General features: G+C 46.2%; 1 protein-coding gene across 1 annotated transcript in view; it reads left to right on the top strand.

Moving 5' to 3' along the window:
• The window catches only part of SLC27A5 (solute carrier family 27 member 5), a 46,612-nt gene that overhangs the window by 19,170 nt on the left and 312 nt on the right, over nt 1-27,130 (top strand). The window contains exons 6-9 of the mRNA XM_065420913.1: nt 1,994-2,084; nt 22,809-23,007; nt 24,684-24,781; nt 26,374-26,504. Coding sequence (XP_065276985.1) covers nt 1,994-2,084; nt 22,809-23,007; nt 24,684-24,781; nt 26,374-26,504 — 519 coding nt within the window. The remainder of the gene's footprint in view (nt 1-1,993; nt 2,085-22,808; nt 23,008-24,683; nt 24,782-26,373; nt 26,505-27,130) is intronic.

A 27,130-nucleotide genomic window follows, 5' to 3' on the forward strand; every position in this document is an offset into this window, starting at 1 on the left:
TGGGCAAGTCACATGTCCATGCATGACTCAGTTCTTTACAGGTTGATGCCATTGTCTACACGTTAGTTTGAACGTTCCCAGGAAAGCTCAGATGTGGATTGACGTCTCCCAAAGTCTATTGTCAGCTAAGTGTTTATTGACTGGGCACTTACCGAGAATAGTCCTTTCTCAAGAAGCTGACCAAATGCTTCACTGAGGCTACTTAGACTCAAAACACATTGATATACAAGTACATAGCCAATATTCATAACTTCAACTACAAAAATGACACACCCATACAGATAGCATAATTATAATAAGCAAATCATAACCTTTCCATAGACACCTCACACGACAACCTTTGTACAATATTTGCTGAAAATATATAACAGTGGTTGCAACAATGATCTATACGGTCACAGGTTATGTCGGTAACGTCACACCCCCAACGCTGTAAATTATTTATTAGATATATTATGGTAGCACTAGGACCCCCAGTTATGGACCAGGGCCTCCTTGTGCTAGGCACTGTACTTTATCTATTAGGTGTATTATGGTAGAGCCTAAGAGCCCCAGCCATGGATCCTGGCCCTATTGTGCAAGGCACTGTACAAACCTAGAACAAAAAGATGCCAAATTATCCTTATTTTCACCTCATCATTTGTCTGATTGGACGGTGAGCTCTTTGGGGCAGAGATTGTCTCTCACTAAATGTCCAGCACAGTCTTGGTTGGTTCCTCTAACAACACTGTGCAGCGCAGGCTGCATCTACAGCCCTGCCTGATGGTGATTCAGCCTTGGAGCTTTGCAATCCGGCCCTAAAGAAGGAAGGGACCATGTTCTAGCTCAGCACTGGGGCATGAAAACGTCATTGCCGGGGCAACTAGCATCCAATAAGATCTCCTTGCGGCAGAAGAATTGAGAAGGGTCATCTGCTTGGAGAGGGCTTCGAGCACCTCTTTATGCCGGTGATTTCTGCCCCTTTGCTTCTCCCCAAGTGCCAAGGAGTTCAAGGATCTCGGCACAGCTCCATGCTGCGGCACGAGGCGCTGCATGATAGTGAACAACGCTGCTCAATGCTGAGGTGCACAACTCCAGGAGTATCCTGGCTTCACACCAGCATTGGAACAGGCAGGTGACATCCAGGCGATGAGACGCCAGGGCAGGGGAAGGCAGATGGATAAGCAGAGAGGCCGATCCTGGCGAAATGCACAGCAATGTGGGATAGCGGTGGGCGGACCCTCAAGCTCCTGCCAACGAGCCAGTGCCTTTGTCCATCCTAAATACGCAATGATTTCAATCCACTTACCAAGCGGATTGTATTTTTCCAGCATGGTCCAACCGTTTTTCAACGCTGCGGGCCAGAGGTTAATTTTGGGGCTACCTCCGTGGCCCTCGTGCAGAAATATAATTCCAGATTCTAGTATCAGGTCAGTTTTGAAGGATTTAGCCACTAATAGGGTTCAGAAGTAATAAAATGAAATTAAATAAAAGACTAGCTCACCTCCTCGTGAAAACCCCGGGGAAAAGGTTTTTCTCACACTCGAATCCCAAGGTCGACAACAATAGTTGTATCGGTAAGTCGGCGACAGCAAGGCATTGTGATTGTCCGTTACTTTCCACCACTCAAGCAGTCTTCCACGCTGTATTCCCCACCTCAACTTTCTTGAATTGCAGCCATTGTGGTTACTTGTCCCCTTGCGCTCAGATGACGGTTGCACCACATTTTAACGGGCCATGCTCCAAATCCCCGGCGCGCACCCCACCGAAAACCACAACACGCCGATACGCTCGCAGCAGAAGCTCAAAAGCAGCAACCCTCCTGCCTCACGGAGGAGTTCATAGCTGCAGCCTCACAGCCGCGGGGCTGCATGTAGGTGAAAATCACTTGAGGACTAGATGGAATTGCTGGCCGGGGGGAGGGAAGGTGGCAGATCCTGATAATGGGCACACGAGGGACGCTGACGTTATTTTTCCAGCTGATTTCCGTCTTTGTCACCCCGTTGCTTTCCAGATGCTCGCGCCCTTCGAGTTGATCCGGTACAACGTGGAGCAGGATGAACCCGTGCGAGATGAGAGAGGGTGCTGCATCCGAGTCCCCCCCGGTAAGAATAACAGGCTGGCCATCGGGAGGCGCTGATGCGGGGAGTGGGCCCCTTGGGGAGGACGCATGGTGCAGCGGTTACAGTCTTAGCCTAGGCTCAGATCCACTGAGCATAAGGGAAACTCGGTGCCTAAATACCATTGAAGATCTGTGCCTCGGTTGCTGTTTTGTGAAATGAAGCTAATAGCCCAGCCCTACCTTACAGGGGGAATTGTCAGAATCAGAGCATTAGAAGACTGTGAGACACTCCCGTACTCACAGCAGCCACATAAGTCCCCTAACTAGAGACTGAAATAGTTGATAGCAGTGACGAATGAAAGCCACGGAGCTGGAGAATCTGCAATACTCATGCCCCGTTGTTTTCAGAGAGGGGATGGCAAAATCAGTTCAACGTCACCAGCCCTGTCCTCGGTTGTTTTAACCCATTTCATGCACACATCGAATAGACAAGGTTTTCACAGATTTCCTGGCGCGTTTGGATTTAAATAGCTAATTCGGTTGAAGTGTCATTTAAGAGAGTCAGTCAAATACTTCATACAGCACTATACAGAATACAGAAAGGAAATGTACACACCAGTCTGAGACTGGAGAAATTAGGCATCACGTTTCACTTCACTTTGCTTCTAACTCCCCCAAGTCATGCCTTATATACTGGTTTTGGAGAAAGAAAATCCTTGAAAATCTTTCTTTCTCATGCTCTGATCTGATTTTGAAAATTATCAATTTACCGAATCAATAAGCCAATGACAGGTGTAACTATTGTATCTGTACTGAGACCATCTGTAGCCATAATTAGCTCTTAATGACTCAGACATCAGTCAATACATTACTCAATGCTGTGACATTGATTATAGCACACGTCCGCTGTACCAAATGTGCCCTGTGCGTTTTATCAATTACATGTTGTCATTTATAACCATCTGTCAAGGTTGCTTCCCCACTCTGAACTTTAGGGTACAAATGTGGGGGCCTGCATGAAAACTTCTAAGCTTAACTACCAGCTTAGATCTGGTCCGCTGCCACCACTCTCGATGCTAATTCCCTTCCCTGGGTAGCCTTGAGAGACTCTTCACCAATTCCCTGGTGAATACAGATCCAAACCCCTTGGATCTTAAAACAAGGAGAAATTAACCATCCCCCCTCCTCCCTTCCACCAACTCCTGGTGGATCAAGATCCAACCCCCTTGGATCTAAAAACAAGGAAAATCAATCAGGTTCTTAAAAAGAAGGCTTTTAATTAAAGAAAAAGGTAAAAATCATCTCTGTAAAATCAGGATGGAAAATAACTTTACAGGGTAATCAAACTTAAAGAGCCCAGAGGACCCCCCTCTAGCCTTAGGTTCAAAGTTACAGCAAACAGAGGTAAACACCCTAGTAAAAGGTACATTTACAAGTTGAGAAAACAAAGGTAAACTAACACGCCTTGCCTGGCTGTTTACTTACAAGTTTGAAATATGAGAGACTTGTTCAGAAAGATGTGGAGAGCCTGGATTGATGTCTGGTCTCTCTTAGTCCCAAGAGCGAACAACCCCCAAAACAAAGAGCACAAACAAAAGCCTCCCCCCCCCCAAGATTTGAAAGTATCTTGTCCCCTTATTGGTCCTTTGGGTCAGGTGTCAGCCACATTACCTGAGCTTCTTAACCCTTTACAGGTAAAAGGATTTTGGAGTCTCTGGCCAGGAGGGGTTTTATAGTATTGTACACAGGAGGGCTGTTACCCTTCCCTTTATAGTTATGACACCATCCTTCACCAATTACACCATCTCGTCCACTGCAACACACATCGAAAGTAACAGGCATGTGGACTAGGTCAGCAAGGTCAGGGGAAAAGCAGATGAGATGGTTAAATACAGTCCTACTTTAAATTACAGACATCCATTAGTCTAAAACAAAACAGTCTTTGGCATTAGAGTTGGTAATATTTAAAAACCGGACACTCCAGCAGGAGTCCTGGAACCTCCCCTGCCCCGCCTCTTCCCCCTCACGGCCCCACCCCATCCCACCTATTCCCCCCAAAGCCCCGCCCCTGCCCCTGAGGCCCCGCCCCCATCCACTCTTCTTCCTCCCTCTCCCCTATCGCTCACTGCTTTTCCCCTCCCACTCCCTACCCCCGCCTGGATCAGGAGGGATTTGCCTGTGGAGCCGAGGCTGGGAGCTGCAGCATTCTGATGAAGGTCAGAGTTGAGGGGAGGGATAGCTCAGTGGTTTGAGCATTAGCTTGCCAAACCCAGAGTTATGAGTTCAATCCTTGAGGGGGCCATAATGGGATCTGGGGTAAAAAACGGTTTGGGGATTGGTCCTGCTGTGAGCAGCAAGTTGGACTTGATGATCTCCTAAGGTCCCTTCCAACCCATATATTCTATGAAGGTAGGAGGCAGCCCTAGCTGAGTAGGGGTTGGCACAGATGATGACCCAGTGACTGGACTTTGGGTGTCCAGTCAGTAGATCTGACCAGACACTGTTGGGTCCCCTTTTTGACCAGACTTTCCCGACTAAAACTGGGTACCTGGCCACCCTACAGTTTAGACAATATTTTGGTTTAACACAGAAAAGATTCTATAATTTTTTGGTCAAAGAATCACAATAGTTAAATAGAGAAGAAGCATACAGTACTAACATAGTCTAGTCTGACCTCATGCATATCACAGGCCAGAGATCATCACCAAGTAATTCCTTCATCAAGCCCAGAACTTCTGATTGAGTTACAGGGCGACATTATCAACAATCATCCAGGGTATGTCTGCACAGCAACTAGACACCCGCTGCTGCTGGCCCGTGGCAGCTGACTCTGGCTTGTGGGGCTCGGGCTGCGGGGAGGTTTCATTGCTGTGAGGAGGGAGGGTCCCAGAGCCCAGGCTCCAAGCCGAGTCCGGAAGTCTACAAAACAATGAAACAGCCTGCAGCCCGAGTCAGCTGTAACGGGCCAGCCGTGGGTGTCTAGTTGCCAATGTAGACATACCCACAATCTTGATTAAGAGACTCCAAAGGTAGAACTAGGCTGCAGGGGTATTCGCAGTACGTGTAGACACACCCTGGCTAGCTTTGATCCAGTGATGCAGAATCCACTTTACATCCCATGGCAAGTTGCTCCTCTTGTGTCCGTTGCTCTTTACACAACAGCACAATAGGAAGACAGGAACTTGGCACAGTTGAGTTCCCACACTATGTTGTTGTCAAGCTGTACACAATCATGCTAGGCCTAGCTACTCCCACACTGCCACAGAACACAGCGAGTGCTGTCCTGGAGCCACAGGACCAAGGCTACGTCCCAGCTTTTAAACAGTCCCTTGACGGAACCCCTCAGTGCTCCAGGGTAGCTCCTTCCGTCAGGAGCGGGGAAGAGGGGAAAAGTCTCTCAGCTGGAGTCTACGCACCTCAGCAAGTATTTGCAGTGACACCAGGCGGCGTTTCCAAAACAGTTGGGTTTGTTGGCGAACAGGAACTCAGCCTCGGGAAGTCCTTGGGTCAGCACAGGGAGAGAACGGTTAAGACACTGTCCCTCTGGCCAAGCCAATGCAAATCACCGGCCAAGCTTCTATGGGCTCCATTCCAGGCTCTGCGCTCACCGCTCAAACTCTCCCAAAAGCCGACTCCTTCTCCCCGGCCTGCCACTGGTCCTTTGTTCTCGAGCTGGGGCTTCTGCTCAGCTTCCCTGCTGAGGTGTGGGGGGGTGGGAACCCACCTCCCTCTGGGCAATTGGTTTCCTTAAGGGTCCCGTTCATTGCATCCTGGGCAGTGAGGGGGTCACACACACCTTACATCTCCTGCGTCGCCCCAATAGCACCCTTTTGCCCTTCCAGAGAGCAGTGCAAAACAGAGGGGAAACTGAGGCATACATGAGCATCACAAAAACATGACTGAAAATTGCCACTTTATCATGAGTGTCCCTAGTGGGCTCAGCCCTATATTCGCTACGCTGCCAGTGGCTAATTACCCTTGCTTCAGACTTTATGCCTGGTTCTAGGCTGAATTTGTCTGGGTTCAGTTTCCAGACATTGGATTTCATTCTGCCTGTGTCCACTCAGTCAAATTTCCCAGCTAATGGGCAGGATAGAAGATCTAGCAAAGGTCCTTGGGTCCCCATTACTTGTAGTATCTGACCACCTCATGGGCTTTAATGCATTTATCCAAACGCACCCCTGTGAGGTAGGGAAGTCTTATTAGGGTGACCATATTTCCCCAAGGGAAAACGGGACACCGCGTGGGGCTAGCCCGAGCCCTCCTGCTCCCCGGTGTGGGGCTGGCCCAAGCCGCTCGTCCGAGCTCTCCCCCACAGGGCTAACCCGAGCCCCTCTCCAAAGGCTGGAGAGAGTGGGGCTGGCCCAAGCCACTCGCCCCCTCGCACATTCCTCCACCCCCCACTTTTGCCAAAAAAGTCAGGACGGCCGGGACCAGGCTTAAAAAAGAGACTGTCCCAGCCAAAATGGGTCATATGGTCACCCTAAGTGTTATCCCCATTGTAGAGATGGGGGATTAAGATACAGAGAGCAAGTGTAAAATTTAGGAGTCTAAATCCCATTCTCAATAGCGACCTAGGAACTTTGGAGCCTAATTCTCATTGAAATTCAATGGGGCCAATACTATAACGGGGTTCAAAAGGGAGCTAGATAGATTCATGGAGGTTAGGTCCATCAATGGCTATTAGCCAGGATGGGCAGGAATGGTGTCCCTAGCCTCTGTTTGCCAGAAGCTGGGAATGGGTGACAGGGGATGGATCACTGGATGATTCCCTGTTCTGTTCATTCCCACTGGGGCACCTGCCATTGGCCACTGTCAGAGGATAGGATGCTGGGCTTGATGGACCTTTGGTCTGACCCAGTCTGGCCGTTCTTATGTTCTTATGGGGGCCTGTTTACACTTGGAAATTAATGTGGATTAAGATAGGGCGTGCATTTAAAGTGCAATGGATATTCTTGAATAATGCCATGTGGGGATGCTCTGATTTCCGCGTGAGAATGGCGTGTGCCTGCGGAGCTTAACCCCTTTTCAAACCCACCATTTGTGACCTTTCCGAGGTCACCCAGACAGGTGAGGGGTTCTGTCTCCACCTGCCGTGTAACTTTGGGAGCCTTAGTGCCGTGCTGCTGTGGCTCAAAGCCCTGACACCAGTCGCTGGCCCACAAGCCAAAGATCTGCCCCTGGCTTCCACCAGCCATGTTACTCCTTTCAAGGTGACACCAACATCCCTTCTGGGCCTGCGTGTCCCCAAATCCTTCCAACCCAAGTTCTTAACTTCCAGCTGCTCGGTGCGCCACCCCCAGAGGAGTGAAACCAGCCCCCAGCTACCAGTTCACTTTGGCACACATGCCACGACGTGCACACCGGAGCCAGGCTCGGGTGGAAATAAATGAAAGGTTTATTTGATAGAAAAAATCCCAGGCTCCGAGAAGAAACAGCAAAGGGGACGTCAACACACACACACACACACACACGCGCACACACACACACACACACACACACACATACACGTTATGTTACCCCGGAATTTGACCTTCCTGCATGTACCCCAGAACTTGACTGTTCTGCAGTCAGCCATTCTGTATGTGCAGCCACTGCCGGCTGAAAACCAAACATCACATAGCTAGGAAAAATCTTTGACCTTTGTGAGACAAGGTCAGACAGCTGCAGACTTGCAGTTTGCTAATCAGAATGGGAGGATGGGAGAGAAAGTTCTGGAAGAGAGTGAGTGAATAGCGGCCTTGGTTTTAGGTGCCCCTGACATATTGTTGTTATGGCTAGAACGGTTTTGAGATAATGAGGAGAAATGCTGACTCAGTAGAGAACATAAGAACATAAGAAAGGCCGTACTGGGTCAGACCAAAGGTCCATCTAGCCCAGTATCTGTCTACCGACAGTGGCCAATGCCAGGTGCCCCAGAGGGAGTGAACCTAACAGGCAATGATCAAGTGATCTCTCTCCTGCCATCCATCTCCATCCTCTGACGAACAGAGGCTAGGGACACCATTCTTACCCATCCTGGCTAATAGCCATTTATGGACTTAGCCACCATGAATTTATCCAGTCCCCTTTTAAACATTGTTATAGTCCTAGCCTTCACAACCTCCTCAGGTAAGGAGTTCCACAAGTTGACTGTGCGCTGCGTGAAGAAGAACTTCCTTTTATTTGTTTTAAACCTGCTGCCTATTAATTTCTTTTGGTGACCCCTAGTTCTTGTATTATGGGAATAAGTAAATAACTTTTCCTTATCCACTTTCTCAACATCACTCATGATTTTATATACCTCTATCATGTCCCCCCTTAGTCTTCTCTTTTCCAAACTGAAGAGTCCTAGCCTCTTTAATCTTTCCTCATATGGGACCCTCTCTAAACCCTTAATCATTTTAGTTGCTCTTTTCTGAACCTTTTCTAGTGCTAGAATATCTTTTTTGAGGTGAGGAGACCACATCTGTACACAGTATTCGAGATGTGGGCGAACCATGGATTTATATAAGGGCAATAATATATTCTCAGTCTTATTCTCTATCCCCTTTTTAATGGTTCCTAACATCCTGTTTGCTTTTTTGACCGCCTCTGCACACTGCGTGGACATCTTTAGAGAACTATCCACGATGACGCCAAGATCTTTTTCCTGACTCGTTGTAGCTAAATTAGCCCCCATCATGTTGTATGTATAGTTGGGGTTATTTTTTCCAATGTGCATTACTTTACATTTATCCACATTAAATTTCATTTGCCATTTTGTTGCCCAATCACTTAGTTTTGTGAGATCTTTTTGAAGTTCTTCACAATCTGCTTTGGTCTTAACTATCTTGAGTAGTTTAGTATCATCTGCAAACTTTGCCACCTCACTGTTTACCCCTTTCTCCAGATCATTTATGAATAAATTGAATAGGATAGGTCCTAGGACTGACCCTTGGGGAACACCACTAGTTACCCTTCTCCATTCTGAGAATTTACCATTAATTCCTACCCTTTGTTCCCTGTCCTTTAACCAGTTCTCAATCCATGAAAGGACCTTCCCTTTTATCCCATGACAGCTTAATTTATGTAAGAGCCTTTGGTGAGGGACCTTGTCAAAGGCTTTCTGGAAATCTAAGTACACTATGTCCACCGGATCCCCCTTGTCCACATGTTTGTTGACCCCTTCAAAGAACTCTAATAGATTAGTAAGACACGATTTCCCTTTACAGAAACCATGTTGACTATTGCTCAAGAGTTTATGTTTTTCTATGTGTCTGACAATTTTGTTCTTTACTATTGTTTCAACTAATTTGCCCGGTACCGACGTTAGACTTACCGGTCTGTAATTGCCGGGATCACCCCTAGAGCCCTTTTTAAATATTGGCGTTACATTAGCTAACTTCCAGTCATTGGGTACCGAAGCCGATTTAAAGGACAGGTTACAAACCTTAGTTAATAGTTCCGCAACTTCACATTTGAGTTCTTTCAGAACTCTTGGGTGAATGCCATCTGGTCCCGGTGACTTGTTAATGTTGAGTTTATCAATTAATTCCAAAACCTCCTCCAGTGATACTTCAATCTGTGACAGTTCCTCAGATTTGTCACCTACAAAAGCCAGCTCAGGTTTGGGAATCTCCCTAACATCCTCAGCCGTGAAGACTGAAGCAAAGAATCCATTTAGTTTCTCCGCAATGACGTTATCATCTTTAAGCGCTCCTTTTGTATTTTCATCGTCAAGGGGCCCCACTGGTTGTTTAGCAGGCTTCCTGCTTCTGATGTACTTAAAAAACATTTTGTTATTACCTTTGGAGTTTTGGGCTAGCCATTCTTCAAACTCCTCTTTGGCTTTTCTTATTACACTCTTGCACTTAAGTTGGCAGTGTTTGTGCTCCTTTCTATTTGCCTCACTAGGATTTGACTTCCACTTTTTAAAGGAAGTCTTTTTATCTCTCACTGCTTCTTTTACATGGTTGTTAAGCCACGGTGGCTCTTTTTTAGTTCTTTTACTGTTTTTCTTAATTTGGGGTATACATTGAAGTTGAGCCTCTATTATGGTGTCTTTAAAAAGGGCCCACGCAACTTGCAGGGATTTCACTTTAGTCACTGAACCTTTTAACTTTTGTCTAACTAACCCCCTCATTTTTGTATAGTTCCCCCTTTTGAAATTAAAGGCCACAGTGTTGGGCAGTTGAGGTGTTCTTCCCACCACAGGGATGTTGAATGCTATTGTATTATGGTCACTATTTCCAAGCGGTCCCGCTATAGTTACCTCTTGGACCAGCTCCTGCGCTCCACTCAGGATTAAATCTAGAGTCGCCTCTCCCCTTGTGGGTTCCCGTACCAGCTGCTCCATGAAGCAGTCATTTAAAGTATCGAGAAATTTTATCTCTGCATTTCGTCCTGAAGTGAAATGTTCCCAGTCAATATGGGGATAATTGAAATCCCCCACTATTATTGGGTTCTTAATTTTGATAGCCTCTCTAATTTCCCTTAGCATTTCATCATCACTATTACTGTCCTGGTCAGGTGGTCGATAATAGATCCCTAATGTTATATTTTTACTAGAGCATGAAATTTCTATCCATAGAGACTCTATGGAACCTGTGGATTCACTTAAGATTTTTACTTCATTTGAATCTACACTTTCTTTAACATATAGTGCCACTCCTCCCCCTGCACGGCCTGTTCTGTCCTTCCGATATATTTTGTACCCCGGAATGATTGTGTCCCATTGATTGCTCTCAGTCCACCAGGTTTCTGTGATGCCTATTATATCTATATCCTCCTTTATCACAAGGCACTCTAGTTCACCCATCTTATTATTTAGACTTCTGGCATTTGTGTACAAGCACTTTAAAAACTTGTCCCTGTTTATTAGCCTGCCTTTTTCTGATGTGCCAGATTCTTTTTTATGTGGCTGTTTATCATCTGATCCGGCCCTTACATTATACTTTTCAGTCCTCTGCTCCTGACTATAACCTGGAGATTCTCTATCATCAGACTCTCCCCTAAGAGAAGTCTGTGTCCGATCCACACGCTCCTCTGCAGCAGTCGGCTTTCCCCCATCTCCTAGTTTAAAAACTGCTCTACAACCTTTTTAATGTTTAGTGCCAGCAGTCTGGTTCCACTTTGGTTTAGGTGGAGCCCATCTCTCCTGTATAGGCTCCTCCCATCCCAGAAGTTTCCCCAGTTCCTAATGAACGTGAACCCCTCCTCTCTACACCATCGTCTCATCCACGCATTGAGACTCTGAAGCTCTGCCTGCCTACCTGGCCCTGCGCGTGGAACTGGGAGCATTTCTGAAAATGCCACCATAGAGGTCCTGGATTTCAGTCTCTTCCCTAGCAGCCTAAATTTGGCTTCCAGGACATCTCTCCTACCCTTCCCTATGTCATTGGTACCTACATGTACCACGACCACCAGCTCCTCCCCAGCACTACACATAAGTCTATCTAGATGACTTAGAGGTTATTCTGCTGACCCACTAGGAGTCATTGTAGAGTTAGAGTTAGCTATAAAAGATTTGGTAAAAATAAATACCTCAGATCAGTCTGAGGGAGCTTTTCTCCAGGCAGTGAGCTAACATCTAAACTCCCCATCAGCTGGAGACAGAGACTTGGTGGGGTAACTCGCATGACTGGAGTACTGTCATGGATAGGTATAAACTGTTCAGGAAGGACAGGCAGGGGAGAAAAGGTGGAGGGATTGCAATGTATGTAAGAGAGTGGTATGATTGCTCAGAGCTTCGGTATGAAACTGGAGAAAAGCCTGTTGAGAGTCTTTGGGTTAAGTTTAGAGGCAAGAGCAACAAGAGTGATGTCGTGGTGGGCGTCTGCTATAGACCACTGAACCCGGAGCATGAGGTAGACGAGGCTTTCTTCGGACAATTAACTGAAGTTTCCAGAACACGGACCCTGGTTCTAGCGGGGGACTTCAATTACCCTGACATCTGCTGGGAGAGTAATACAGCAATGCAGTCAATCCAGGAAGTTTTTGGAGAGCGTTGGGGACAACGTCCTGGTGCAAGTGCTGGAGGAACCAACCAGGGGTCATTTTCCTCTTGACCTGCTGCTAACATACAGGGAAGAATTGGTAGGGGAAGTAGAAGTGGGTGGCAACCTGGGCAGCAGTGACCATGAGATGGTTGAGTTCAGGATGCTCACAAAAGGAAGAAAGGAGAGTAGCAAAATACAGACCCTGGACTTCAGAAAAGCAGACTTTGACTCACTCAGGGAACTGATGGGCAGGATCCCCTGGGAGGCTAATATGAGGTGGAAAGGAGTCCAGGAGAGCTGGCTGTATTTTAAAGAAGCCTTATTGAGGGCGCAGGAACAAACCATCCCAATGTGCAGAAAGAATAGTAAATATGGCAGGCGACCAGCTTGGCTTAACAGAGAAATCTTCGATGAGCTTAAACACAAAAAGGAAGCTTACAAGAAGTGGAAACTTGGTCAGGAGGAGGAGCATAAAAATATTGCTAGAGCATGCAGGGGTGTGATCAGGAAGGCCACACAATTGGAGTTGCAGCTAGCAAGGGATGTGAAGGGTAACAAGAAGGGTTTCTACAGGTATGGTAGCAACAAGAAAAAGGTCAGGGAAAGTGTGGGACCCTTACTGAATGGGGGATGCAACATAGTGACAGATGACATGGAAAAAGTTGAAGTACTCAATGCTTTTTTGCCTCAGTCTTCACAGACAAGGTCAGCTCCCACACTGCTGTCCTGGGCAACACAGTATGGGGAGGAGGTGAGTAGCCCTCAATGGTGAAAGAACAGGTTAAGGACTGTTTAGAAAAGCTGGACATGCACAAGTCCATGGGTCTGGATCTAATGCATCCGAAGGTGCTGAGAGAATTGGCTGATGTGATTGCAGAGCCATTGGCCATTATCTCTGAAAACTCGTGGTGATCGGGGAAGGTCCCAGATGATTGGAAAAAGGCAAATATAGTGCTCATCTTTAAAAAAGGGAAGAAGGAGAACCCGGGGAACTACAGACTGGTCAGCCTCACCTCAGTCCCTTGTCGGAGAAAAACTGAGTTCTCACTCTTTTGTTTGGGTACAGCAAGTCAGAAGCTTTATTCACTCTCACAATTGTGCAGAGGGAGAGAGCCAAGCAGGTCTCTCTCACTGATACCTAATTACAACAAGCATTTATACCTTTCATTACAGAAAATAATGAGGGACAGCTGCATTTTGTTATACATAAGCCATCTTGATATCTTATTTCTTAATTGTTTTGACTCTTGCCAACATACAATATTTCCTATACCTTATCTACACAAGGTCTTCTACACCTTATCTATACAAGGTCACAATAACTTCTCACACAGTACTTTCTCACCCGCCTCACACAATCCTCGCTTCTACAAATCTCGCGTTATCAGGGCTACAGTTAGCCTGACTCTTGCTAACAAACTGTCATGCATTGCAGTTCTTTTCTGACAGTTCTTTTTCTGCTTCCACAACCCCCCCTTTTGTACTTCTAGTACAACAAACATTCTCAAACCTCTATTTGCATCAAGTCCTGGACTTCAGATTCTATATCAGATGTTTCAGTTTTAGCGGTTCTGATTGGATGTAATGACAATGCATGATTAGCATGAACATGAAAGGTATTACTATTATTACGTCTTTTACAACAACAATAACATAATCCTAAACTAACTAATAACAATACAAGCAATAACATTCCCATAGCAAAACTATAATGGGGTTGTTGTACAGCCTTAGTCACAAAGCACAATACATCATACTTAGTACATAAAGTGGATACTCTATAAGCTGTCTGAAAAGCATACTTTTCAACTTGATATATATTTTAAAGCATGTGAATTTGCCCTTGTACTTCAGAGATTTTCTGAATCTCTGGTAACAGTGAAAACAAATTCTGAAATCTATCAGGTACTAAACTAGTCCAATTAAAGGGTATCTGGAACCTAAGGGCTACTTGGAAAGCTCTATCTGCAGGCCAGTAAATAATATGATTGCCTGCAGTGGTAGTGAGATTAAAATGTATGTCTTGTAATGTGGTGTCATTAACATACACACAGCTATCGTTAGCTTGAAAAAGTAAGTGTCCTGTCAGGGTAGTTCCTTGTCCCCTACCCTCCCAGCAAACGTAGTCATAAACAGTGACAACTTCTCCTGGCTCCAGTTTACGGTTACACTGAAGCTGTGGGGTTCTAATGGCCAAAATGTCCACTGACTTCCTAACCCCATCCAAATGTGAGGTGTAATCCCAGGAGCACTGACTAAAAATCGATTGGGCATATCAGGTGGTCTAATTTCCCAGATGTCTCGGTGAATTATCCAATCCCACATGCATCCTCCCCATGGACCCGGCAGGATACGGTATGTAGGAGCCCACACCCCCTTTACCGGTCCATATGCTTGGAAGGAGCACTGAGAACGTCCGCACTTCCATCCAGAAAGTTTCCAAGTAAGTCTCCATGGCCACAGATCAGATGGTACTCCTGATGTGTCTGTAAGGGCAGTGGGCCAAGCCTGATGTTCTAGATCATTCCGAATGGACATCAGCTGGTCATTCAGGAAATCCTGAATCTCTGAACATGCTAGATCCCACTGCAATGCCTTCCCAGCCTCAGTGATATTCAGTACCATCTCTCTTAGCAACTTCTGGGTCATAGAACTAAGGGCGGAAATAACATGTAACTCACCAACTCCAGCCTGTACCTGGGTTAGTTGTGCTCCAGAAACAAGGCCAATGGCCTTCTCTAGTTGGCCCAATTTCTCATCATGTTCCTGGTTCTTAAAAATATTCCACACTGCTGCTGCACTATTGGCCCCATCCCACAGGGATCCGGTCAAGTCTCTCTTCTTTCTAGAGGAAATAACCCAAGCCCTCTGTTGTGCTAATCTAATGGCAGCCCCCTGTGAACAATTTGGGTATTTGTCTGATTATTCACTAATTGGGTGACCAAATAACAATAAGGGCCTCTCTCATTTAACACAGTACAAGTTCCAGGAACAACCATCATATCTACTTCACTATAGAACCCATCAATTGCAATTATTAATTCTTGGGGTTCGCTGGTAGTGATATCATGTATTTCTATCTCTACTGATCCATTTGTTTTCCATTCAATTGTTTGCTCATATACATTATCCTGAACTTTAAAGAATAATTTCTCTGAACAAAATTTCAGTAAATCACTAAGATGTGAAAGCCTTGGCCACTGGGTTTCATTGGAATATACAGTACGGTTTGTATCTGGGTAAGTTACAGTGGTGGTGGCAGGGGTCAAGGGACTAGTGGGTGTAGTCCTAGTGGTGGCAAGGCGGTTTTGATATTCATCTTCTGAAAGCCAATTAGGAAGGGCAGTGCATCCTGAAGGTACCTGTCCATAAGCACAAAGTCCTGATCCTGGAAAGAATCCACCCCACCACTGGACCCCGCATTCCCAGGAACGGTCCCCACAGTTCCCTCCTTGCCAATAAACGATGCTCCGTCTTCTCCACCAGGGCCAGTTCTTAATGTCTTTTGTAGTCAGGAATTCCTGGACTTTGGTGGTTTCAGCAGAGCGAGTGTTTCTTCTTTTCTTCTTCAAAAGCAGTTGTGATTCACCATAGTGCAGGGGAGAGGTTACTAGCACTTCACCCTGTACTGGTGTGATTCCTGTAAAAGAATTCAAAGGCATTGTAGATCTGTCAGTGGACAAAGGAGAGGTTACTAGCACTTCACCTTGTCCTCCTTCCCTGCTGTCCAGGAGGCACAGCAGAGCTAGCAGGAGAAATAGGCTGATCAGCAGCTGGAGAATCCTCTCCAGGTGGAGGGGTCTTTTTGCAGTAAGAAGCATGGTTCCAGGTGGGCAGTCCTTGGCACTTCACAGCGGTGTTGGTGGTTAACAGGACTTGGAAAGGGCCTTTCCAGCATGGAGCCAAAGCAGTCTTTCGTTGATGGACTTTACATAGACTCAGTCTCCTTGTTTCAATGAATGGCAGGGCTGCTAGGGTCTTTGGGTAGCACTTCTTTTATCTGTGAGAAAAGAAACCTAACACATTTCATTAATGCCTGGCAGTGTTTTGCAGATATCATAGTTGTTGGGCACATTCAGGCCCCCCCTTTTCTTGGCTGTCAGCCAAGTCTTAGCTGTGGGTAGTATCCTTGGATGGGGCCAACGTCTTATCTTTGGACTGAGCTTGCTAGCTATTTTTTCCCTCAGTTAACTCATTCTGTTCTTTTTTTTTTCTCCCCTTCTTGGCTTCTTTTAACCTACAAAGGAAACTTCCACTCTTCACTCATACACCTTTTCCCAACAATGAACACATACACATTGCCATTATACAGTACATTAGTCTTATTATTCAATGTATGCCATGTACACCCTTCCAGTAAAATAACTTTATTACAGAGCTTTGGAGCAACAAACCAGGACAAGCACACCCACTTTTGAGGAGTTCACTCGGTACAACCTCAGGTGTCCAATAGCTTTCCTCCCTCCCCAGCCCTCTGGCTAGAAATCTGAGGTAGCCAGAAGGATCCCATGGGCAATATGGGGAGTGGGTTAACCTTCCATGTCCTTGCTTCCAAAGACTGTTGGTATGCAAATTTTAACAACAATTTTTTTCAATTAAAAATCTGGCCAATGAAGTTTCTTTTTCTTACTTAAGCAAATGTATTAGACTTTAGTATATCACATTTTCCTGATTTATCCAAACACTTTTTGTATTCCAAGTTGAATAAAACAAGTATCTGCTTTTTTTGATTTAACCCTTCTATTTAATTTTGAACTAGACTGTCTTATGAAATTATTAAACCCAACAATTCTGGCCACAAGACAAACACCACAAGACAGGACAAAGAACACAAAAATAATTCCTATTGTACCAGTAAATGCATGGTACATTGAATGCTGTTCAGCTGGCATCCGTTTTCTCTGATGATCTGAAAGACAAAAGAACAGAGGTCTACCCCTTCTGGGTAGTCAGTCATTGCTTAAAATATTTCCTTTATATACACATACTCTTGTTGATTTTAGACAAAACAGAGGAATTACCCCATATTTCCTTGTATTTGTTTCATAGGCAGCCCAGGTTTCAGTGGCTTCTACCTTATTAGTTAGAAAATTGCATTAATACAGATGCTTTCTGGCTTGCTTCCAGATCCAAAGCTATCCACAGCTTAAAGATTCTTACTTTAAAAGGGACACAATTAACTTTCCCAGACTTTTGATTGCCTTTTACTTCTAGCTCCTGCTTTCAAACACCCAGTGATCTGAAAAAGACAACACAACCTATACTGGTAGGTTTGCATTTCTTTTACCTCTGCTACAATATACACTGCACATGTTCTGGGGAAAATGCACATCCTCTCCACAATTCAATTTCCATAACACTAGCCACATCAATTTCTACACAAGGTGTAACTGTTTCTTTTGTGCTTACAAAATCTCCATGCACCCCTAGTAAAGTGACAGCTCGACCACACAGAGCCAGGGGCACTGTCCTTCTCTATCTTTTTACCAGATTTTTTATCTGCTATTTTGTTACCCAAAAACAAATTCAAATCTTTTATTCTCCTGGCTTTGACTACCCTGCTGCAGCCACAACCTTTGGTCTTTAGTTAAAACATTTTAAATCTTGTAAAGCATTAAGTCACCTTAAGGATTAAATGCTAAACACCGTATTAAACAACACTAGTTTCCTGTGTCTGGCAAAAGTATTTTCGGTTTTTGCAACTTTAAACAATACCAATTCATCTCAAACTTATAAAACACAGATTGTATACAGCAGGAGTGTTCTTCAGCAAATTAGACTAACGTATTCATAGTCGAATAATTCCACTTAAATAACCTCTTGCCTGAATTACTTACAGACATTCCTACCAAGTTTCACTGCTTGATTCCCTCTAGCAACTACAGAGTTAACTTTTCACTCTCTTTTCTTAAATCACTTGCTTGTCTCCCAAAACGACACCCAACTCAACTCAGATTTTACCATTCCAATTATTATCCTGGGGATTTGAAATCCCCATGCTTATAATTACTTACTCCTTTCCTTCCACTATGCCCTCAAAGTTTCCAACCTGTTTTCCAATCTCTCTATCTATTGCCTGCCCGCTTGGGCCCAATCCTGCTTTTCTCGCTGAACCGTCCCTTCCATGGGCACCGGCTTTTTCACTACCAATTTAGATAGGAGGGTGGGCTTCTCAACTAGCCCCCACCCTTCCTGGTCTCTTCTCTTAAACATTCTTACTCACAAGGCTACCCGAGTCCTCCCTCGTGAGGCTTGCCACTTGGGCAAAACGCATGACCCATTGGCGTTTAACTATTCAATTTTCTCTTGTGGCAAACACACTGCTGTTACAGCATATGCAAACACAAATGGTTAAATTCTGACAAGTCCCTGAAGGACCGGTACTTGCTTAGCCAGTGCTTCCTTTTCTGCCTGGAAGTCCTGTCTCAAGGCTTGCAACTTGCCCTGGGCATAGGTTTGAGTTGCTGCCTGGTTCATGATCTATGCTTTTAATTGCTCAATTCTAGTTATCAAGTACACAACTCTTCCTATTACTCCAACTTCTCTATTGCCCAGTCCTGCTACGACTGGGGTAGATCCACCTGACACCCTTCCCGGTCAACCGGGGTGGAGAGAGGAATGCTAAATCCCTCTCCGGTTCTCAGACTTACTGCGGCTGAGAGTAGGCACACTTTCATACTCACACACGTATGTCCAGACTGGCCACGTCTGTGTATAACGTTGAGAGAAGGTGCTGTGCAATCTCCAACTTGCTTCCTCTCTTGGGAGGGCAGTTCTTTTACACCCTGAAGTCTCCTGGGGCGTCTTTTCAGTGATTCCAGTCCAGGCCGGCTGCCTGTGGCTTCTTCAGCGTCCCCAAACCACGCCGGCTCCAGGGTCGCAAAGGCAGACTGTTGGATCTCACTAGACAGTTAAGCTTTGCAAATGTAATCTCAGCACTGTAACTTGTATTGCCTTTGGTTTGACTATGTCTATATTTTTTCACAGCCAGCTGGGGCCGAAAGTAGTTTTTCTTTGTACTTAGCCTGGTCTGCATTGATTCTTGACCTTGAACGCAGATTAACTTTCTCTTTATCTCTGGACCAAGCTGAATTTCAAATTAACCCGTTCCTTTCCTCAATAGACAAATTGCTCCCATTGTGTGTCAGAGGCTTTCTTTTTTGGTGATTAAAAACTCCTCTGAGATGTATGATCTTCTCTAGATTGAAGGTACCTTCTAGTGGGCATTGTTTAGATGAATTTTCACGCGTGTAATGATTCCAATTCTCTAAATACCTGCAGGTTGATGGACCATAATGTACGTACATAAAATAAGCTGGGGTACCCTTAGGGGGTGAGAGGGAATCCTTAGACTGTCCCCCACCCATTTTCCAATCACACACACAGGGAGGAGGATGCCCTGTCCGCGCTAGCGGCATATAAACTAAGGATCTCTCCCTACAGGGTACTCTCACAGGAGAGACTAACGAGGATAGCCATGACCTCCTACACCTCCCTTCAGCAAAGAGCGTCGGCTAATCTCAGAGAGACGGCGCCGCTTACTCTGTTGCATCCAGTGAGATGGTCAGACTGTCAGTGGCTCACACGGAGAGGAAAAGGGGAGGGAAGATGGGTTCACACACTCCTAGACCCAGGCAGCCTCCTCGCCGGACGATGCCAGGCCGAGTTAGCCCACCGTGGGTCGGATCTCCTAAAAGATCCTCTAGTTACCGGGCTTGCGTTAGAGTAGTTCTGGTCACGAGCCAAAAGACTTCGCAGAGTACTCTGGGCGTCTTCCGGTAACACTCAATTCACACTGGTGTACACACACACACACACACACCAAGGCCTTACTCCAGGTACTATTCCCAAGTACCTCGATGCATCACTCGAGGTGGTAAAAACCCCTCTTGAGGCGGTAAACAACCCCTCTGTCCGGACTATGAGGCGGTAAAAACCCCTCCTGCTGAGGCGGTAACAACCCCTCAACACAGGTGCAATCCTATGCACCTCGCATATGCATACAGGGGGCGGCAAACAATTCCCCTACGCCGCTCAGCATCTGACCTTGCTGCACAGTCAATAAGTTCGGATGGCGTGAGCCCAACAGGGACAGACGGCCCCACGGACAGTCCTCCTCCGACACCCCAATAGAGATTTCAAAAGGTCTCCTACCTCTATTGTGGCGCCATGGGGTTCGAAGGGGAACGATCCGTAGTAACTGCCGGTGCCTCTGAGGGCGTTGCCATCCCGGACGAGCCCCCAAATTGTCGGAGAAAAACTGAGTTCTCACTCTTTTGTTTGGGTACAGCAAGTCAGAAGCTTTATTCACTCTCACAATTGTGCAGAGGGAGAGAGCCAAGCAGGTCTCTCTCACTGATACCTAATTACAACAAGCATTTATACCTTTCATTACAGAAAATAATGAGGGACAGCTGCATTTTGTTATACATAAGCCATCTTGATATCTTATTTCTTAATTGTTTTGACTCTTGCCAACATACAATATTTCCTATACCTTATCTACACAAGGTCTTCTACACCTTATCTATACAAGGTCACAATAACTTCTCACACAGTACTTTCTCACCCGCCTCACACAATCCTCGCTTCTACAAATCTCGCGTTATCAGGGCTACAGTTAGCCTGACTCTTGCTAACAAACTGTCATGCATTGCAGTTCTTTTCTGACAGTTCTTTTTCTGCTTCCACACCCTGGAAAAATCATGGAGCAGGTCCTCAAAGAATCCATTTTGAAGCACTTGGAGGAGAGAAAGGTGATCAGGAACAGTCAACATGGATTCACGAGGGGCAAGTCATGCCTGACCAACCTGATTGTTTTCTATGATGAGATAACTGGCTCTGTGGATATGGGGAAAGCGGTGGACGTGATATATCTAGACTTTAGCAAAGCTTTTGATACGATCTCCCACAATATTCTTGCCTGCAAGTTAAAAAAGTATGGATTGAATGAATGGACTATAAGGTGGATAGAAAGCTGGCTAGATTGTCGGGCTCAACGGGTAGTGATCAACGCCTCTATGTCTAGTTGGCAGCCGGTATCTAGCAGAGTTTCCCAGGGGTCGGTCCTGGGGCTGGTTTTGTTCAACATCTTTATTAATGATCTGGAGGATGGGATGAATTGCTCCCTCAGCAAGTTTGCGGATGACACTAAGCTGGGAGGAGAGGTAGATACGCTGGAGGGTAGGGATAGGGTCCAGAGTGTCCTAGAGAAATTGGAGGATTGGGCCAAAAGAAATCTGATGAGGTTCGACAAGGACAAGTGCAGAGTCCTGCACTTAGGATGGAAGAATCCCATGCACTGCTACAGGGTGGGGACCGACTGGCTAAGCAGAAGTTCTGCAGAAAAGGACCTGGGGATTACAGTGGACAAGAAGCTGGATATGAGTCAGCAGTGTGCCCCTGTGCCAAGAAGACTAACGGCATATTGGGCTGTATTAGTAGGAGCATTGCCAGCAGATCAAGGGAAGTGATTATTCCCCTCTATTCAGCACTGGTGAGGACACATCTGGAGTATTTCATCCAGTTTTGGGCCCCCCACTACAGAAAGGATGTGGACAAATTGGAGAGTCCAGTGGAGGACAACGAAAATGATCAGGGGGCTGGGGCACATGACTTACGAGGAGAGGCTGAGGGAACTGGGCTTATTTAGTCTGCAGAAGAGAAGAGTGAGTGGGGATTTGATAGCAGCCTTCAACTACCTGAGGATGGAGCTCGGCTGTTCTCAGTGGTGGCAGATGACAGAACAGGGAGCAATGGTCTCAAGTTGCAGTGGGGGAGGTCTAGGTTGGATATTAGGAAACACTATTTCACTAGGAGGGTGGTGAAGCACTGGAATGGGTTACCTACGGAGGTGCTGGAATCTCCATCATTAGAGGTTTTTAAGGTCAGGCTTGACAAAGCCCTGGCTGGGATGATTTAGTTGGGGATTGGTCCTGCTTCGAGCAGGGGGTTGGACTAGATGACCTCCTGAGGTCTCTTCTAATCCTAATCTTCTATGATTCTTTGATTCTATGGAGGGAAAGAGGGCCCCTTGGAAGTCCGGCTGGTGATTACTCAAAACCATATCAGACTGTGAGTAACTATATCTGGGATGTCCTAAACCTATTGCCTATGTGTGTGTGTGTGCTTAATAGCTAATAAATAGTAGTTTTAGATAAGAGCACGCTCGCTTGTATCAATCATTTATCAGATGGAAATTGCTGTGTCCCCACTGATTTGTTCCTGACACTTCCTGGAGTGAGACAGTTGAGTTACCCCTGGGAGACCCCGGGTAACAGTTACCCAAAAATTAAACATCAGGATGCACCTTCAGGCTTTATGCCTCTATATTAGCTAAATTCTCTTTTCTAGCAGATGTTACCTATTGCCTCTGAACGGGTTCCCAGCGTACCCCCGTCATCATTGGGGAGATCCAGTGTTTCATGGACAGTTTCCCGCTGAGGCTGCCCCCCAGTTTCTGGATAAAAAAACCTCAGGCACAAGCTTTCCCCCCCTTTTTGTTTCTTTTTCCTGGCATGATGACTCATGTTTATTTAGAGTAGGTGAAACTCTCTCCTTTCTTAGGCCGGGCCTACACTAAAAAGTTAGGATGACCCAGCTACATAGGTCAGGGGTGTGAAAAAGCCACTCCCCTTGAGCGACATAGTTAAGACGGTGTAGACAGTGGTGTAGACCCTTCCATCAAGCTAGATACCTCCTCTTGTGGAGGTGGATTACCTACGCCAATTGGAGGACCCTGAAAACTGGCCGGGATGGGCTGGGCTACGTAGGGGGATATCCATCGGGATTCTCATTCTTCCTTCCAGGTGAGGCAGGGCTGCTGGTGGTGAAGATAACGAAGAGCGCCCCGTTCAACGGCTACGCAGGCGACCGCCAGAAGTCGGAGAAGAAGGTCCTGAGGGATGTGATGAAGAAAGGAGACCTCTACTTCAACAGCGGAGACCTCCTCATGGTGGACCACGAGGGCTTCATATATTTCCAGGACCGTGTGGGAGACACGTTCCGGTAGGTTCTGGGGCAAACCATTACCCTCCTTTGACCCAGCTGCTGTCCCTTCCCGGGTGGGATGAACTGGGGAGCCCGATGCTGGTAGCACCTATAAAACCCTATGAGGGACTGGGACCCTATTGTGTGATGTGCTGTACACACAGGTATAACAATAACTAGTTCTCACAGAGCAATTTACAACGGTGATAAGGCTTGTTGCCTCCATTTTATAGATGGGGAAACTGAGGCACAGAACGGGGATGTGACAGGCCCAAGGTCACCCAGCAAGAGACCTGGGAACAAAACCTAGGTCTTCTCAGTCCCAGTAGGGTGCCACATCCACTAGGCCACGCTGCCTCCCCTCTGCTACAAAAAGATGGTCCAGGAGTCAAAGAATTTACTGTCTAGGTCTAGCTGGGTTTTCAAAGGAGCCTAACTCAGATTGCTCTTGTGTGCCTAACCCCCATAGGCCAATGCAAGCAGGGGGTGGATGCATCAGCCATAGAAGATAAAACAAAGTCCACGGGAAAAACTGTCAAAAGCACTAAAGTAACTTAGGCGTGACTTGTGTCTGCACAGCAAAAATAAATAAATAAATATTTGAATAAATAAATAAAATACACACCCTGTGGCACTGAGTTTAGAGCTCAGATCAACCGGTTTGGGCTTGCAGGGCTAACACGGCCGGGCTAAAAATAGCAGTGTAGATATTCGGGCTCGGGCTGGAACCCAGGCTCTGAAACCCTTGCCTCTCACCCCATTCCAGCTATGTTTAGCCCCCTGAAACCGAATCAGTTGACCTGGGCTTTGAAACTTGCTGCTGTGGGTCTCTTTGTGCTTGTGTAGACATACCCTAAGTGTTATTTTGAAAAGCAACTTAGGGCTTGTCTACAGCACATGCTTTATTGGTATAGCTAGGACAGCAGAGCCCCCTGGTGGAGACACAGCGTATGCCAACAGAAGGCATTAAACCATAGTGAGGCCTGGCAGAATTCAATTATTATTTTTTTATAATGTCAACGGATAATAGCGATGTATCTTTTAAAGACTTTTTTTTAGATGTTTATCCATGTAAATTTTCACAGCTGCACAAAATCCTGCAGGGGGGAGGGTCAGACAATTATTTAGTGTCAGTAGATGTTGATATGTCAGTAGATATGCATCCGAAGAAGTGGGTTGTAGCCCACGAAAGCTTATGCTCTAATAAATTTGTTAGTCTCTAAGGTGCCACAAGTACTCCTGTTCTTTTTGCGGATACAGACTAACACGGCTGCTACTCTGAAACCAGTAGATGTTGAGGTTCAAAAAGTTAAAATCTTTATAAACCACTAAAAAACAAATGACCAACATTGCATGTCAAAATCTACAAAGTAAATATCCTTAAATCAACAAATACCTGGTTTTATTGTTCATCCATTTCAAAAGGCTACATCACTGGATTGTGATTCTAAGAAGCAGCATTATTCTTAATTTGCCGATCTGTACATTTAGATGATTATCGATGGAAATATTTTTTCGTTGGTTTGTGTGTGTATGTGTGTTTTTCTATCAGTTTGTGTACCAACATTTACCTTCTAAGCCTAGAGGAGGCTAGTCTAAATGATCACAAAGGCCCCTTCTGGCCTTGAAATCTATTGATCAATGTGGGTGGATGGACGGATGGAAAAATAGATTCCTCTGTTCTCTCTCTTCAGCTGGAAAGGAGAGAACGTTGCCACGACGGAGGTGGAGACAACGCTGGTGGCAGTGCAGTTCATTCAGGAAGTCAACGTCTACGGGGTGCCGGTCCCAGGTGCGTACTCAGCAGCAGGACATCTCATGTCACCTTGACACTGTGGCTCACCTGGAGAGCGTCCATCCTGAGGCGGCTTTTAAAAGCCATTGCGTAGCGTGTCTGTGTCGGGGTCTGAGTCTTTCTTTGCACGGGGAGGGACCCTGGGATTGAAGAAAGCCGTGCAAAGCATGGAGGAATAGTTCTTTCCACTGCAGAAATCACTGTGTTATTCAGGAGGTGAGGCTTGATGCTCAGAGCGGCCTGAAAAATCTACGGATCCTTCCATGAACAATCTATGCCCAGGCCTCAGCATATGGTCATTAGAGCTGTGCAAAAAGTGGAGATTTTAGTTCACTGGCAGTTCTGAAAAATACAATAAAAAAATTGTTTCTGGTCGAACCCAATGATCTGAGGTCTGGAAAACCAGCCTTATAGTGAGAGACTGCCATGAGCAAAGCCTACAACTTCCTACATGATATGGCTCTTTCATCTAGCACCACAAGGCTCCACCGATGGCTGGACGCTAGACAAACTCAGGCTAGTGATAAGATGCAAATGTTTAAGAGTGAAGGGAATTTGCCCGTGGAGCAACTGGTCTAGGGACGTGGTCAAGCCTCCATCACTTGAAGTCTAAGTGTCTCTTTCTAAAGGATCTACTGTAACTTAAACAGAAGATGTGGTCTAGTGGTTAGGATTTGGTGCTCTCACTACCATGGCCTGGGTTTGATTCCTAGTCAGGGAAGTAAGCATTTTGGAGGGGAGGGATAGCTCAGTGGTTTGAGCATTGGCCAGCTAAACCCAGGGTTGTGAGTTCAATCCTTGAGGGGGCCATTTAGGGAACTGGGGTAAAAATCTGGGAATTGGTCCTTCTTTGAGCAGGGGGTTGGACTAGCTCACCTCCTGAGGTCCCTGCCAACCCTGATATTCTATAGTGTGTAAAATTCTCTAGCCCATGTTTCTCAGGAGATCAGACTAGATAGTTATAATTTTCATTTTGAGCTTAAAATCTATCACCCGGCCTCACCTAGGCTCGGATATCCAGGCGTTATGTTAGCACCTCATAGGGTATGTCTACACTGCTCAGCTAACCTGGGCTCCCGCACTGGTTTTAGCTCAAAAGTCTCTCCAGTTCACACAGAAAAAATCTCTGGCCTGGGTCCGGAAGTGCTTTCAGTCTGGGCTCACTGACCCAGCTGCAGGGTCGGGTTAGAACCCGGGCTCTGCTTTCACTCGGGTTGGAACCTGCCTGCTTTCCAGTGAGGCTAAATCACTTGAATATGGATAGTCCTCCAATGCCCTTCCCACAATTCCCCCCAAAGGACAGACGAGCTTTCCCGCCACTGATGCTATAGACTGGGAAAGAAGCCTAGAGCGTCTGAGCGCAAAGAACCCATGGGCTGTGCCCCCAGACACAGACATGAGTGAGTGCAGAGACAGTAACTCAGGTCGGGCTTTGCAGTGGAGAGGCTCTCACCCAGGCACTCAGACCCGGGATAACTGGGCAGTGTAGACAGAGCCAAAGTTAACCTTTGCCAGCTAATGCTTGCTTCACATAACACCTTAAAACACCTAATCTAGACAAAGCCCGACGCTTTGTGTGTGTGTTTCAGGACACGAAGGCAAGATTGGAATGGCAGCAATACGACTGAAGGAGGGGATGGATTTTGATGGTGAAAAACTCTACACACACGCCAAGGATTTCTTGCCAAACTACGCCATTCCTCGCTTTGTCCGCCTGCAGGTAAGAGATCCTTTTGGCTGGCCCTTTAAGCCTCGGGGGCGGGGGGGGGGGGGGGCTGATTGGTAAATTGTAGGGGCAAAGGCTTGATCACACTGTGGTTCATTATGGAATATAGTCAAGAGGCCAAATAACCAATGTCAGTCAGGTTTATTGCCATAGTACAAGGAAAAGGTTCGGTGTGATACCAATCTCCGGAAAATCATCTCATGCAGCATTGTTAGAACCTGAACATAAGAACGGCCACACTGGGTCAGACCAATGGTGCATCTAGCTCAGTATTCTGTCTTCCGACAGTGGCCAGTGCCAGGTGCTTCAGAGGGAAAGAACAGAACAGGGCAATTTATTGAGTGATCCATCCCCTCTTACATTCACCTTACACAGAAATTGTGTTCCCGAGTTACCCCCGTAAAGCTGTCTTTGTATACCCTGCCTGTTTACAAGTAAAACGTACTGATGTGTACATCATCTGAGACTAGATTTAACCAATCAGCTCTCTAGCTAGGTAACCTGGTCCAGCACTGGCAGAACTTCTTCTGTTGCATCTCCACTCGGGAGCTTTGCTGGCATAGCTATACCAGTCAGTGCTCTGAGTAATGCTGTTCCCCTCCTCCAATGGGGGATGACCA

Source organism: Emys orbicularis, chromosome 21 (genome assembly GCF_028017835.1).
Source record: "Emys orbicularis isolate rEmyOrb1 chromosome 21, rEmyOrb1.hap1, whole genome shotgun sequence".
In the NCBI taxonomy this organism is placed as follows: Eukaryota; Metazoa; Chordata; order Testudines; family Emydidae; genus Emys; species Emys orbicularis.